This window comes from Coregonus clupeaformis, chromosome 37 (assembly GCF_020615455.1).
Source record: "Coregonus clupeaformis isolate EN_2021a chromosome 37, ASM2061545v1, whole genome shotgun sequence".
In the NCBI taxonomy this organism is placed as follows: Eukaryota; Metazoa; Chordata; class Actinopteri; order Salmoniformes; family Salmonidae; genus Coregonus; species Coregonus clupeaformis.
The window spans coordinates 30,121,908-30,137,774 of NC_059228.1; the positions used below are offsets into that span (position 1 = coordinate 30,121,908).

The 15,867-nt window shown below is 42.7% G+C and overlaps 1 protein-coding gene across 5 annotated transcripts in view; it reads left to right on the plus strand.

The window, feature by feature from the left end:
* Positions 1-15,867, plus strand: part of LOC121553480 (collagen alpha-1(XIII) chain) — a 125,740-nt gene that overhangs the window by 47,596 nt on the left and 62,277 nt on the right. For 2 of the 5 annotated variants that reach the window (XM_041866609.2, XM_041866611.2), the window contains exons 3-4: positions 6,187-6,194; positions 11,272-11,298. In XM_041866609.2, coding sequence (XP_041722543.1) covers positions 6,187-6,194; positions 11,272-11,298 — 35 coding nt within the window. Of the gene's footprint in view, positions 1-3,884; positions 3,930-6,186; positions 6,195-11,271; positions 11,299-14,979; positions 15,016-15,867 lie in introns of all 5 variants that reach the window. The other 3 variants (XM_041866607.2, XM_041866608.2, XM_041866610.2) reach the window with 3 other exon arrangements.

Here is a 15,867-nt window from a genome sequence, read left to right on the forward strand (position 1 = left end):
TTTGTGGAGCGCTGGGAACCTGATAGGGCCGTTGTTAGCGTTTATTGGTTCCCTGTGGATGGCAGGACGGCAGAGGTGCAGGGAGAGGCCAATCCCATTCTTTCAAAGAAGTCAACTAATCTCCCTCGCCTTTTGGACCAGTCACATATCCATATTTTTATTTGGAAACCGAGCAAGTTTATATATGTGACAAGGTTATATATAACCTTAGTGAAGAGGCATGAATTTTGCAGAATGATTTTTCCAGATTTCAATAAGAGGTGGACATTTTTCTCTCAATGACAGAGGTGCAAAAGTTCAATCCCTTTTTATTCTTCAACAGGTACACACCCCTGAGTAAATCCCATCCTCTACTTGCACAATTGTAACTGAAAAAGTGTAAAAGTACATTTGCAGAGAGCAAAATCAATTGTCTGTTACTGCAAAGTATTAGTTTCAAATCAGGAAATGTGAATGTTTCGTGGTTTGAGCATTATGCGATTTATGATAGCCCTTCGGTGCGTGTGGTAGAGCAAGTTCTGTTGATAATGGAAATGTGACAGTTTTTCTGCCTAAAATAGCATCATTAAATTATCACCTGGCTGTGGCACACACCCTGTTGTAATTTTGGCTATTGAAAGCAGTGCCCCCTACTGGCCCCTCTGACACCACTTCCAGCAGCAACCTGTCCTGGACTGTCTTTAATACAAGTGCCGACCAACCATACCCAACCCTGCTGTAGAACAAGGGTGTTCTATTTCAGCATTAGCACCACCAAAGTCCATTCAATAGCATGTCTCCAGACTTACCACATCACAAAGCTGACTTTTTGAATGCTGCAAAGTTCTCACCCTAAAAATGTCCAATGAGACTGACCCCTGGGTATTGGCTATATCTTATATAAGGCTAAAACAGACAGTGTCCTTACACTGTAGCCTATTCCATATCACCCTGTTGTTTCTCCTGTCTGGTCTAGTGTATTAGAAACTCTCTACTACCCTTACAGTACATTTCACATTTGTGCCGACCACTCGTTTACAAGGGCAATTGGAGGAGCAGGGAATCCAGGAGATTGGCTCAGGAAGAGGGGGTTGGGAGGGTATTTTCAGCACTGGAATTCCGTGGGTTATTCCTGGATATATATCGCAGGACACGGATCGTCTCAAGATGGTAACCCACCTGCCCTTAGGCCTCTGATCCAGTGTACTCGACCGACACAAAAGGTCATGTGAATTTAGCATCAAGCTAGGCATATGACACTATTTTTGAAGTTTTGAGTTATTGTGGATGGATATGAAAAAGTCCACCCCCCCCCCAAAGAAAGAAAAGTATGTGTTTTGGTTATTAGTTTTGGAGGAGTTGGTGATGCTGAAACTCTCATTGTGCAGAGAAAATGAGCTTTGTGTCTGTTGTGGAGTTGAAGACAGACATAACTATCGCTCAAACCAAAGCTCAGTGTCAGTGGCAGTCGGTGCTGGGAGGACGATTTTTCTTTTTCATGAGCGTCGCCTTATTGGATGACTGTCATTCATAGGTTTAGGCTACTACATGATACTCACATGTTCCCTATACCCATCATGAGGTTGCTACAACCTAGCCTATGAATGAAAGTTTACAACGTAGGTGCGCACAGGTCGAGAGAAAAATGTGACACATGGACAGACAGTGACACATTCAATACCGCATTGCACACTCTTGCCTCCATCTAGCTGATCTAAGGTGTAATCATTAGTCCAAAAGTTGCAAACAAGAGTTTCTATTGGACAAATTCAGGTATGTGTATCCCTGTTTTGTTCCGATTGCTTCTGTTTAAGAAACTTTTTTCAACAGAATCGGCAGAATGAATACACCTCTGACCATGCGTGAACACAGTTCACTTTCATAGCAGCCACGTTGTATTCCTTCTCGCATCAATGCACTCTCCTCCTCTCACCTTTTCCATTCGCTTGTGGACTTCAATGCACAACACTTCCGCTGTATGTGAGTAGGCGAAAAAACCTTTCCACGCCAAACCATATCATAACCGCTACACACAGCCTACATCGTTGTCACCATATTAGCTAAAGTAACGTCATAGTCAGCATAGCTAATAGAACTAACGTGTTAGTAAACCCGCTACAATCATGCAGCAACGTTACAGTGTATAGTCAGTACGCAGTTTAGCGCTTACACCAGCGGGCCCCGGTGGCAATAAATTAGTAAAACCAAAAGCTTACCTTGACTTGGAAGAGTCCAGTGTTGTGTTGGATAGTCATAGCCAGCTAGCTAACATATCATCCCTCTGTTTGAGCAGGGTGTTTGAGTAGGCTAAACTAGCTAGCTGCATTTTCTAGCTAATTAAGTGAAACTGAAAGTGAACAAAAATTACAATCTCTCTCTCTCTCTCTCTTTCTTCATTTTGGAAGAAATTCATTTTTTGGAAGAAATTAATTTGTTCAAAACTGTTCAACTATTGTCTTTCTCTCTCTTTGAATCAACTACTCACCACGTTTTATGCACTGCAGTGCTAGCTAGCTGTAGCTTATGCTTCCAGTACTATATTCCTTCTCTGATCCTTTGATTGGGTGGACAACATGTCAGTTCATTCTGCAAGAGCTCTGAAAGGTTGGAGGACGTCTTCCGGAAGTTGTCGTAATTACTGTGTAAGTCTATGGAAGGGGGTGGGAACCATGAGCCTCCTAGGTTTTGTATTGAAGTTAATGTACCCAGAGGAAAACGGAAGCTAGCTGTCCTCCGGCTACACCATGGTGCTACCCTACAGAGTACTGTAGACCGTCATTGCAAAAAAGTGTGTTTTAATCAATTATTTGATGATGTGAATATATTTAGTATAGTTTTATCTAAAAAGCATCAATTTTTAAATGTTTTACTATTTTTATTTTTATGAAATTCACTGAGGAGGATGGTCCTCCCCTTCCTCCTCCGAGGAGCCTCCACTGCTCAGTGTTGGGTAGATGCTTGGCCTCTGAACTATTTATTTTATGTGGTGAGGGACGGGGACACGCCTAAGAGTTTGCATGTAAACATGCAACATTAGACATCCATTTCCGACCGCCAGCAGCTCAGGCCCTTACATAAGCAGGACAACAGGTGTCAGTCGTACTTTGACAGCATTTAGCTCAACTGAAGAGAAGCTTGGTGCTTGGCATGCTCGATATCATTGCATCGAAACAACTTCCTCTTTTATGTGTGTGTCTGTCTGTCTGTGTTGCGTGTGTCACCTTTGGCCCGTAGCATGTAAAGCTTTGGCTTCAGAGCCCCTGAATTATATTACTGGAGTCGTGTGGGCGCCATCACATGGGCTATATTTGCAGTGCCATGCCTTTGTACCAAGGTTGTCTATAGATGTCCCAGAGCGGCCTGCCGACCTGGTCAACAGGATGTGATGGTGAGCCCAGAATGCTGCTGGAATCTGAGTCCATGCTTGCTTTCCAATGCTTACGTGCAGGGGGTTTAGGCTTTCGCTTCTGGGGCTGCTCACCCCCACAATAATTATTGGAGCACCCCAAAATGTTTGCTCCGCCCATCAGTGACTCAGCCTGTGCTGGATGGGCATGCTTTGGCGAGCATCCCGTCTCTTAGCACTGTGCACGAGCTTGCAATGCAATGCTTAATTTCTGGCTTTTTTAATTGAATTATTCCTTTTTTGGCTGCATATTGAAGGCTGGCCAGCACTTCCACACATAGCTCAGCACAGTTTCTCTAGTTTCTAGTTTCATAAGCTGCCAATATCCCTTTCCAGGACATTCAGAGCTGCATATACACAGTCAGCACAGATCTAGAATGACTGTGCAATATGTGAAGATGTTGGCTTGGTATGAGTAGGCCCAGCCTGGGTAAAGGGATATTGCTTTAGTGGGTGTGGAGTGTAACCAGTGACTAACTGCTGGTTGTTTCTCAACCAGGGCGTCCTGGGTCGAGGGGAAAGAGAGGTCGCAATGGGGATCCAGGTAGGTTTACAGTACTGTACCTGCCTTCCACTGTCCATTAGACACCTGTAGGCCTGTAACACAAAACACGTGAAGAAACATACACACTCAATTCAATGGAATCGGCAATCTCCTCTCACATGTTACGCTGACAATGACCTTATTTGAGAAAGCAATATAATTAGTGTGTGCATGTGTTTTTTGAGTAATATATTGTGGTGATGATATTGGTGACTGTTCCACCAGATTGAGTTTAGTGTTCTGATTCTGCATTGTGATGAAGTGAAAGTAAAACGGGTCAGGTTTGACACCTAGGTTTACTATAGCCGAGGGTCGCGTCCAAAATAGTCAGCAGAAGTTTAGAAAAATGCCTCCTCAAATTACTAGAAAAACAGCCGCACAAAAAAACAGGAAAGGAAAGAATAATGCAGCCCCCAAAGGGAAGGTTTTGTCACCCTTGACTAGATCATCTGTTATTCCTGGATGTTTTTGCTCATGTCAGACTGATCTCAGGCCTGTAGGAGTGGCCAGACAGTCTGCACTCCCTCTGTCCGTTTGGAGAGTGATTTGGGTAAGGGCGGCTACCTCTTTTAGGGCTGTTTCTGTTATGTCTGTGACAGCTTCTTACAGTATAATAAGTCAGATTTAAGAGCGACCTTTAGACTCTGGCCTCCTTCATTACAGTGTGGCTCCATGTCATGGTTCTTGGGATCCTGAGCCCCAGGATTCTGTCTCCTCCTCACTGGGCAGACTACTTGTCTGGCTCCAGACCATTTAACAGAGAAACCATTTTTCATGGTGTTTTTAATGCAAACAGTCTGGAAAACCTCATTATCCTATTTTTTCTTCCAGTTCAGCTGCTGGGTTTGATTGTTATTGGGAATATTTTGCTCACCCCCGACAGGCTTTAATTTTTTTCATACAATCCTAAACTAGGACCAGACATAATAAGCCATTGAGAAGATAATGCTGGTGATTTTATATGACGTTAAGGGAAGGGATTTGTCATCAGTGATTTTCCTCACTGTTCTGTGATTGATGTGACGCCATCTTGTGTGACCCTGTCTTGATTTTGCAGTAATTGATTCTGTCTGGTGACTGAGGTCTTTCTGATTAGCCCTCTGAAAGGTCAGAGGGGGGCGTGGTCACAATGTAAGACATATACCTGTTCCTAGGCTCTGATTACTAGTGGAGCATTGCCTCTGTACCTGCCATGTGTTTCTGATTAGAGTTTTAAAGGTTTATGTAACCGATCAGTCGGTGCTCATGGAGTCCAACGTAGGAGTGAAATAAAATGTTAATTTAGGGCTTTATTTTCAAAGAGCCAGTTTCCAGGATTTAGTTTAAGCATGGTGAGAAGAGAAACTACATTGAAAGTGCTTTTTATTCCAGGAGAAAGGATGTCTGTGGGGATGTCTCTCCGCAATGGAAAAAGTCAATGCAATGAGTAGTGTATTCATCTTAACTGGGTGTGGAGGAAGCTCTTGAGGAGCGACGCCAGTTTGGCGTTGGGCTCAGGCTACAGGCTGTGTAGTGTCATTTGGCGTCTTCCTGGCACCAGTTTCCCTCTCTCCATCCCTGTTCTCATCAATCCAGACTATTTCCAATACTACCAGGGAGGGGAAACATCTCAAGGAATGACCGTCTTATAGGAGGGCTAAGAGAGATTTTGGAGTCCGGCTCCCAAAATGAATATTTTGATTTATGCGCCAACACGGAAAATATGACCTGCCTATATGTGCACAGGGCCCGTATCCACAAAGAGTCTCAGAGTAGGAGTGCTGATCTAGGATCAGTTTTGCATTATAGATCATGATGAATAAGATTGTGTGGACTGATCGGAGATCAGCACTTCTACTCTGAGACGCTTTGTGGATATGGCACAGTACTCCCTTCTGTGCCTTTAAAGGTGGTTAGGGCTAGACAAAGAGTTTTTTTCTCACTGGTCTAATAAAATCTTCTTTACCTTCACAGGGCTGGATGAGACATCCACCTTTGTTATTTGTGTTTTGTAGATGGAATTGGTGAAAACACCTTCTCCTAACTAAATAGACATGTTTGATTCATGATATTTACTGTTCTATGAATCAGTCAATGGCATTAAGGTTTTTAGGGTGAGGCATTGTACTGGTACAGAACAAATCCAAAGCAGAAAACCGCTGTAAGCTGAACTGCAGAACACTTCAAAAACTTTCCAATTCACATTGTCTTAACTCAATTTGATCAATGTTTTTCTATACTGTATGACTAATTGAATATTTCTCTCTCTCTTTTGCAGGACCTCCTGTAAGTAGACCTGATGCCTTGTGTGACCATGCAGAGAGTGGTAAAGTGACTGTTTTTGTGTTCGGGAGTGTTTGTGCAATGGATACGTCCAGTGAAACCTCTGTTTGATAGCACCCCCCATCTTACATGGATGCACCCTTTTGGTGTTGCTGTGTGGTGTGTTTGCAGAGAGCTTGTAAAGAGTGGTGACATGATGATTTTCAAGGCATATCAGTGAGCAGATCAAGGCAACTTCTTAAACATGGTCATTATAGTTGCTCCTACTTGCATTGTTTGTGGGGTGGAAAAACTTTGCATTCGTAAGTTAATCAGGTATCCTTATTCAAATATACATTTTAAGTCTCTCTCCCTTTAGTGCACAGTAATTACATTATCAGGACTGCTAAGCATTTCAGTGGTTAAGCTCAGTGAAATATCAAGTGGTCTTCACATTATGAATAGCACATTTACACAGTGTTGTGAATGTTATTAGGCCTTCAACTAAAAGTCACTCCTTAGAAAATATGAATCATAGGACCACTGAGGAGTCTTTAAAGGTGCTTATGAAGTCAGGAGCCCAGGCGTGTTTTCCACTCCCAAACTCCTCCATCATGCCTCTATTTGAGAACTAAAAACTCAAGAAGCTTTCGGATGTCTGAGAGCACGTCTTCCCTGTCTCCCCTGTATCCTGCCAATACTCAGGGATCCGTAGCCATGTCAGCCTTCTCAGAGCATCTCAGAGCTAACCTTCTAGTCTTAGCCCAGGTTCTGTGGGAGGGCAGTATGGAACATCTTGGGCAGGGCGCTAAAATTGGGCACAGCTGCGACCTGGTGCTAAGAGAGGGTGAAGGTCGTGGCCCAGCTTTGGGCCATGGCAGTGATTGATCGGTCAGCCGCAGCCAGACAGGGATGGACATCCAGACCAGGGCCAGGTATAGCCAGAGACAGCCAGGCAGGCCAGGGAGGAGTGGGTTTGTGTGTTCCGGAAGAAGACACTCATACCAGGGTGGTTGCGTTGCACACTTGATGAAAAGTTCATGGTTAGCGATTACATAATGATGAAGTTGATAGCATTAGGATATACAGTAGATGCACATTTCACTGGGTAGGTATTGCTGTCACTTATACTTTCATTACATCAACAAAGGAAGGAACCTTTCAAAATGATGGAGGTTTGAGTTCTGGTTGGAATCGTTTTGGAAGTTAAGTGCCATTATGTACTTTTGTGTAAAACCGTTCCACTTGAAATGCATTAGCCATTCATACTATTATGTAAAGAAGCACTTACACTACATGACCAAAAGTATGTGGACATCTGCTCGTCAAACATCTCATTCCAAAATCATGGGCATTAATATGGAGTTGGTCCCCCCTTTGCTGCTAAAGCAGCCTCCACTCTTCTGGGAAGGCTTTCCACTAGATGTTGGAACATTGCTGCGGCGACTTGCTTCCATTCAGCCACAAGAGCATTAGTGAGGTCGGGCACTGATGTTGGGCGATTAGGCCTGGCTCGCAGTCGGCGTTCCAATTCATCTCAATGGGGTTGAGTTCAGGGCTCTGTGCAGGCCAGTCAAGTTCTTCCACACTGATCTCAACAAACCAATTCTGTATGGACCTCGCTTTGTGCACGGGGGCATTGTCATGCTGAAACAGGAAAGGGCCTTCCCCAAACTGTTGCCACAAAGTTGGAAGCACAGAATTGTCTAGAATGTCATTGTATGCTGTAGCGTTAAGATTTCCCTTCACTGGAGCTAAGGGGTCTAGCCTGAACCATGAAAAGTCCAATGGCGGCGTGCTTTACACCACTCCAGCCAACGATTGGCATTGCGCATGGTGATCTTAGGCTTGTGTGCGGCTGCTCGGCCATGGAAACCCACTTCATGAAGCTCCCGACGAACAGTTATTGTGCTGACATTGCTTCCAGAGGCAGTTTGGAACTCGGTAGTGAGTGTTGCAACTGAGGACAGACGATTTTTACGCACTACGCGCTTCAGCGCTCGGTGTTCCCGTTCTGTGAGCTTGTGTGGCCTACCACTTCGCGGCTGAGCCGTTGTTGCTTTCCACTTCACAATAACAGCACTTACAGTTGACCGGGGCAGCTCTAGCAGGACAGAAATTTGATGAACTGACTTGTTGGAAAGGTGGCATCCTATGACGGTGCCACATTGAAAGTCACTGAGCCCTTCAGTAAGGCCATTCTACTGCCAATGTTTGTCTATGGAGATTGCATGGCTGTGTGCTCAATTTTATACACTTGTCAGCTACAGGTGTAGCTGAAATAGCCAAATCCACTAATTTGAAGGGGTTTCCACATACTTTTGTATATATAGTGTAGCTATACATGAGAGCCAGAATCACGCTACCACACAGGTCTCCCGGAACTTACCCCGCAAGTGAACTTTCACATAAGGAATAGCACTGTGAATCATTTATCAGGATACGGTTTAAATTACTGCTTAGATATGAAAAGGGTATTTTAAGACATACTGTAAATCAATCAAAAACACATTTTCTTTATCCAGGTCAAGGATTAATTGACAATCACTTCACAGTGACTAAATGCTAGTGTTTGTTTTTAGTAGTAAGAGGGAGCAATATGGCACTTCACTCTGTGTTTGATGAATCGCCTCAGCTTTTCTTAACACGCTGCGCCATATTGTGGCCTTTGACAATTGAGTGAGGAGTTGAGGACAGACGATTTGTATAAATAATTTTAGCCTCTATTTACATTGGGATGTTAAGCTAACACAATTACCCATGTGATTGCAACTGTAAAACGACATGAAATTGGTGCTTTCCTGTTCCCTGAAACCGAGGGCTTTGGTCCTTTTAAAAACATAATAGTCTATCATTCTTCATAGGTCACTCTTCATGACCTCCTGCCCTCACTGTGGCCGTGTGCGTTTAACACACTCTAAAACAATCAGTGTTGATGGGAAACACCTTTTAGACTCAAATGAAACTAAACAGCATAAGAGCTCTCCATCACGCTCCACCGTTCTCAAGCTCAGATTCAGGTTCAGCATTGCTCAACACACACAGTTGACCATTATAAGTGTACATTTGTCTGAGAATAACGTATTGTTGAAATTGAATTGCTAACAGACCTGTTTTACAGATACTAATTTGGTCGTCCCTTTTGTAGCCTTTTTTGTCAGCCTTTTGGTTAGATAACAATCAGCTTCAGATCGACAGTAAATCCTGCTGCTGCCAGTGTCTGAGGGAAGTAATGAAGTCCAAACCTCTCTCCCACACCTCAACCCTCACTACTAAGGGTACAGAGGGGACCCAGGGGCCACGGAAGCCCCTAGCGGAGGCCCTCTCATTCGTCCACTAGCACGCGGCCCAAATGGGAGCCACATGTGCCAGGTTACTGCGTAATTCCAATGAGGGGTTTCTTCCGGAGGTGGGGCACCCCTGACCCCTGCAGACAGCCCCCAGAGGCCCTGTAGCAGGCAGACACCCATGTGCAGTGTGTTCTCACTCAGTACCTGGCCCTGCACCTCACCTCAGTGCTGCCCCAGACCTCCAGGACCATGCAAGGTGCTCTACAGAAGCACTGATCATTAGGTATTCTAACAGCAGCCACTTGATTCACTCCCCAGATCTTGAACATCTATAAAATGTTACTTGACTAAAGAAGATTAAATAACATTCTGAGCGGAGATGGGGTGTGTGATAGCATATATTCCCTTTAGGATTTTTGATGGATTGTTGATGCAAGATTAATGACTTCCCATCTGGAACTGTTGGCCAATAGTGGCCCACACACTCAGTATAGGAAGCAGACGCAACCATGACTCTTGTTGGCTTTTCAGTGAAGAATAGAGTCAAAATGTCCGTCTGTAAGCCCTAGAACTCCTCCATAGAGATAACATACTCCTCTGTGGACAAACAATGGCCAGTGGCTTTGGGAAATGTCAAGAGTTCCTGTTCCGTCCGACCAGTCATTAGTGCTGTGTCCTTTGCTGAAACAGCACGGACAAAAGAGCTATTGATTTATGTTCCCGTAGCTCACTGAAAACAAAACACTCAATATTGGAGGAAATGTTCCTTTGGCAATATTGAATGCTGTATCGGACATCCTTATGGCTTTGTTGGTTGCTCAAGACGCTAAGCCTAAGGGGAAAATATTTTTTCATTCAACTTAGCCACCAGCTGAATAAATAACTTACATAGATGAATCCATGGCATGCCTTCTTACAAGACCTGTCTTTGCATGCATTTACATACTGATTGAAACAAATTGATTTTATGGTATGTTCTTTAATGTTGATGAGAATCTACAGTATATTATAGATAATGAATACCTTAAACTTAAACTGCTATGGTTTATGATTCATCCTCAACTTAAATAAGCATGTTATCAGTTCTTTAACCTGTTCAACTCTGACGCCTTCTGGTGGCATTTTTTAAATGATACATAATATTGTATACTACCCTCATAAAGTACAATTCGGTTTAAAAATTATAAGTCCTACAAACACATGCTTAGAGTACTGTTAGAAAGTTAAGAAATGTGGGATTCTGATAATGGTGTCAGACACAATGTGACTATTACAGAGCCTGAGATACAGCAGCCCCGATTGTTAAATGTTGGGGAATAAGAGATTTGAAAGTCTAGGTTTGACATAAATACCAATTACCAATTACAATTACTGTTCGAAAAGGCTGTAGCTTTGAAATTATATGTCACTTTCTATTTTTGGACAATCTTTTATTTTTTTGGGGGGGGGACAGAACAACTGCTCAGAGTTAAACAGGTTAAAATCAACTAGGTCTATCAAACCAAATGACATTTATTATTTTGTTGTGGAATGATGTGTTTTGTTTTCTTTTGTGCCTGCCTGTTATAACTGAACCTGCCAAAATACAATGAGCACCCAAAAAACAATTTTTAAGATACAGTATTAGTTAAAATCCAAATACTCTGCAATTAGAAAGTAAAATAATGACATAATACTGTAGAAAACTGTCCACCAAAAATTGGCTCTTTTGACCATTTTATTCTGGCCTGGCTCAGTGTGATGTGAACTATCTCTGTAATAATGTCAAGTTCACTTTCTATTTTATATCCATTTCTCTCACCCCTTTTCAGGGTCCACCCGGACGATCAGGCTTTCCGGTAACTGTCTTTTAACTTGTGTCCATCTGACGGTCTGTCTGTGTTTTGAGATCTCTCTGATTTCTCTACTGAGAAGTTGTTTTTGTCCCAGGATAATAATCTCAATTCAGTGAATGATCATTGGAAAAACACACATAGTGGACAATAAACCCAGGAGTTTGATGACTTGAAATTCATTCATCTCTATTTACTGTGATTGACAACTTCTCAGCTAAGATACCTCAGAGATATCTGCTCAACAGAGAGACTGAGTGCATTATATTCGCAGTTTATACACTCCTTTGAGTGAGTTTGAATGCCTTTATAGACATACGGTGTATTCAATAAGATTTACAGTAGTCTTTACTTTTACTACGTTTAGATTGGACATATAATATGCCCCTTTTCATGAACAGTCCATTAGAAACCCAATTGTATAAGAATGAGAGACCTCCACAGAGCGTCCCAGACATAAGTACAGTAGTTTTGGTATCACCTCAGACCCTCTTTTGCCTAGCTCTTTGCTTACTGTGTCCCTGTCAGCTTCCTGGTTACCCAGCTTTAACATGACTAACTCCTAACCAGCCAAATCCACATGGTCTCCATCATAACATGGCAACAGGAGGCCATCTTAGATATGACCTTTGACCCAGCTGCCAGTTCCAACCTGTGAACCCTCCTCAGCCCTTTCAGGCTCACTGGTGAAACAGGCCCATAAAACAGTCTGGTTGAATAGACCGCTCACAGGGCAAGCTTTTCAAGGGAGATGGTTTTGTCAAAGTTCGGATGTGATCCCGTCCAGGTTTTTTGATTGATGATGCTGTCAAAGAACTGGTAATTATATCAGAAGTGCTCTCTTCTCTTCTTGGGAAGGATGTGGTTTTGGAGGGGGAACATGTCTGCATTCAAATCAGTAATTTCTCCCCTTTTACCATAGAGTGTTGTATATCAGATTTGAGCTTTGAACAAAAGAGAAAAACCACCTTGCATGATATATGAACTCTAAGCGCTTTTTCCTTTCATGATTTATCAAAGGATGTGAGCTCCATACAGTCCTGTCACACTGACACTTCACTCTTTTCTACTTCAAGCCTGCTGTATATTCATGTGATCTATTGGCACATTTCACAATACCTTCACATAATAATCACATTAAGATGTGTGTTTACTATCATAATACTTTTAAGCCCTAGACATCCTCCTTCAGTCATGCCTCATCTAAAGTAATGCAGGGGTGTGAGTGTGTATATGTTGAAGCCGTGCTAGCGGTGGTGAGAGGAGCCGTTATGACTGTGGGAGTGTGCTGGACCCGAGTCTATAGTCCAGCTGAGTCTCATTACTCCTCTTAAAGGAAATGTCCACCCCAAAACTATATTTTGGTATTTGTTTAATTCATCCATTGTTGACATAGTCCCAAAATGCTTGTCAGCAATCAAATTTTCAAGATATATAACTTTCAAAATACAGAAACCATCCCCGTATGATGGATTTTGCATCATATGATGCTGCGTTTTGCATCATATGATGCATTTTGCATCATATGGGGATGATTTATGTATTTTGAAAGTTACATACTGTATCTTGAAAACTTGATTGCTGACTGCAAAACATTTTGGGACTATGTCAACAATGGATGAATGAAACAAATACCAAAATATAGTTTTTGGGTGGAATCTTCCTTTAATACACCTGAGAGGCCTCCACACTGCACCACTGAGGCCCTGTGTAAATCCTCCTGTCCTGAATCCTGACTGTACTGTGTGGGTGGGTGTAGGGGGAGTTGTGTGTGTGTGTGTGGGTGTGTGTGTTCAGAGGGGGGTCAGCAGTGTGGTCAGGGACCAGTGAATTTGAGACTGCCACAGCCCCAGCAACTCTATAGCCCAGACTGGGAGTGACAGGTGCTGCAGAGGGAGAGAGATAGGGAACAGGGGGTGGTGTGTGGAGGGAAAGTGGTCCCCTCAACTCTTATCTTTTTTTAGGGCAAAATACTTCAACAATACAAGGAATACACATTGAGGAATAGGGTGGGGAGCGATCAGATTTCTGTCTGAGATCTCTTGGAATGCTGCCTAGCACAATAACAGACTTGGCCCTGTGCGGGATAGAGGTTAGAGAGCCGGCTGTTCATCTGATGCTCGGAAATCAACAGTTTGAGTGAACGCAGCATTAAGTGACCATAGGAAAAGGTTTGTCTCACTTTTGCACGTTCTACTCCTTATAAAGGCATAATACTGAATATGGGGGAATTTTGAGCAGTTATGATATTGCAAGGCCTTGTCTTGAATCAGGACCTTGGACAGGGCATGTAGAGCCCTGCCTTAAACCAGCATATCTCTAGAGACCTGATAGCATTGCTCCAGTATTGGGATCATTGTTTTTAATCACAGCGAGCTGTAGCTGTTTGTTTTTGTGTAATTAGGCAACTCTGTCTCTTTATTTCATCAAAATAGCCATCACCTTTTTAAGCAGTGGGACTCACTGAAAGATAGTCAGCTTGATATTGATGAACACCCATGTTAAGTTATTAATTAGGTCCATACTATATTGAGGAGGTTGTAGCGAGAGTGGAAGTCCAACCCAGGCCTCTCCATCCAACACCTCTCACAAATTCAGGTATCCAGCACATGTTGCGTTGCTGTGCGTTGGAATGACTTATGGGGCTAGCCTCAACCTGGAACTTGTTTCCATAACACGTCATTGGAGTGAGTCGTCAAAAAGCTGTCATCGCCAGCCTACTCCAGGATGCACTGCCCCTGCCTGTCATGGGAGTGAGGGGTGAGTTGCTCCTATTAAGAGGCTTTAGGAATGAACACCTTTGCATAATAAATCATTTCAGCGCGTCCTGAGTTTATGGTCATTTAGAATAGTGTGAACAAAGGTTATGCATGGCAGATGGACAAGGGCATGACTTGGGGGAGGAAGGTCATTATGAACTGTCACGTCCACTGGTGATGTTTACAGTGTTGCAAACAAAAAAATAGCTGTTAAACCCAATGTGTCCCAAAATGGTCATGATACAGTATTTACGACTTCCACCCAGATGTCTTGTAACCCTCTATGGGAGAAATAAGAAAAAAGGGGCAATATGTTCCAGCAATTTATTTAGTTATACATGAGGAGCTAGAGAGTTCTTTAGTTGTCACATAGGGAATGTCACTGTTAGTTGTGGTCAGCTGGCAAATCTCATCTCTGACAAGTATCTGATGTGTAAGCATTAAGTGAAACTAATACAGTATATTAGTTAGTTCTGACATAATGTTTACCATTATGAACTATTTGTTTCAAATAATCCCTCATGAGGCTTGTTCTCTGACCACCATTGGTTCTTGGCTGCACTGACTTCTTTCAAGGTCTGGCATACTGTGGCTAGCCATGGGCCTTGAGGGAACCTACAGTTCTGGGCACGGCTGCATCAAAATTGTTCAACCTACTATAATGTTTAGGAATATTTCCAAACCTACACAGTGGCTTAACTTTACCAGAGTTTACCTACAGAGCCCAACAGTCTGCCATCAATTTAAACACAAATACATACTGTAATCTGTGTTTGCTGAAAACAGCATAATATTACATTTTGATGGCATGACATAATGAAATCTCACTATAAGTTGGTCAAGTTAACCTGTTGGCTGGGACTGTAGTAATGCTGGAGCATATCATAATTGTTTACCCCTTTCCTCTTGACTTTGCGTTGCTTATTAGGGTGACAAAGGAACAATGGGAATTCCTGGAAGATTGGTGAGTGAGAATGTGCAACCAAGTAGTGTGTAGAAACAAATAGAGGACACTGAGTAATCACTTAAGTAGCATGTCTTGAGAATTTTAAAGAAAAGACTGAAGAGAAAGGGCACCAATGGTCAGGTTATAACCAGATCGAGGTTTTTCTGACATTCTTTGTTCATTAATATGTTTATTTATTTATGCATATGTAATTATTATGAAGTTTAATATTGCCCATTGCAGATTGCAACCCTTGGTGCCCCTTCATCAATGATAAAACGGAGGTATCACAGTGTATCAAGATATATGAGGAATGGGTTTGGTATAGTTTGACATTGCATTCGGAATGTATTCAGATCCTTTGACTTTTCCACATTTTGTTACGTTACAGCCTTATTCTAAAATTGATTAAATTGTTTTTTTTCCCCCTCATCAATCTACACACAATACCCCACAATGACAAAGCAAAAACAGGTTTTTACACATTTTTGCAAATGTATTAAAAATAAATAACTGAAATATTACATTTACATAAGTATTCAGACCCTTTACTCAGTACTTTGTTGAAGCACCATTGACAGCGTTTACAGCCTTGAGTCTTCTTGGGTATGACGCTACAAGCTTGGCACACTTCTATTTGGGGAGTTTCTCCCATTCTTCTCTGCAGCTCCTCTCAAGCTCTGTCAGGTTGGATGGGGAGCGTCGCTGCACAGCTATTTTCAGGTCTCTCCAGAGATGTTTGATCGGGTTCAAGTCCGGGCTCTGGCTGGGCCACTCAAGGACATTCAGAGACTTGTCCCGAAGCCACTCCTGCATTGTCTTGGCTGTGTGCTTAGGGTCGTTGTCCTGTTGGAAGGTGAACCTTCACCC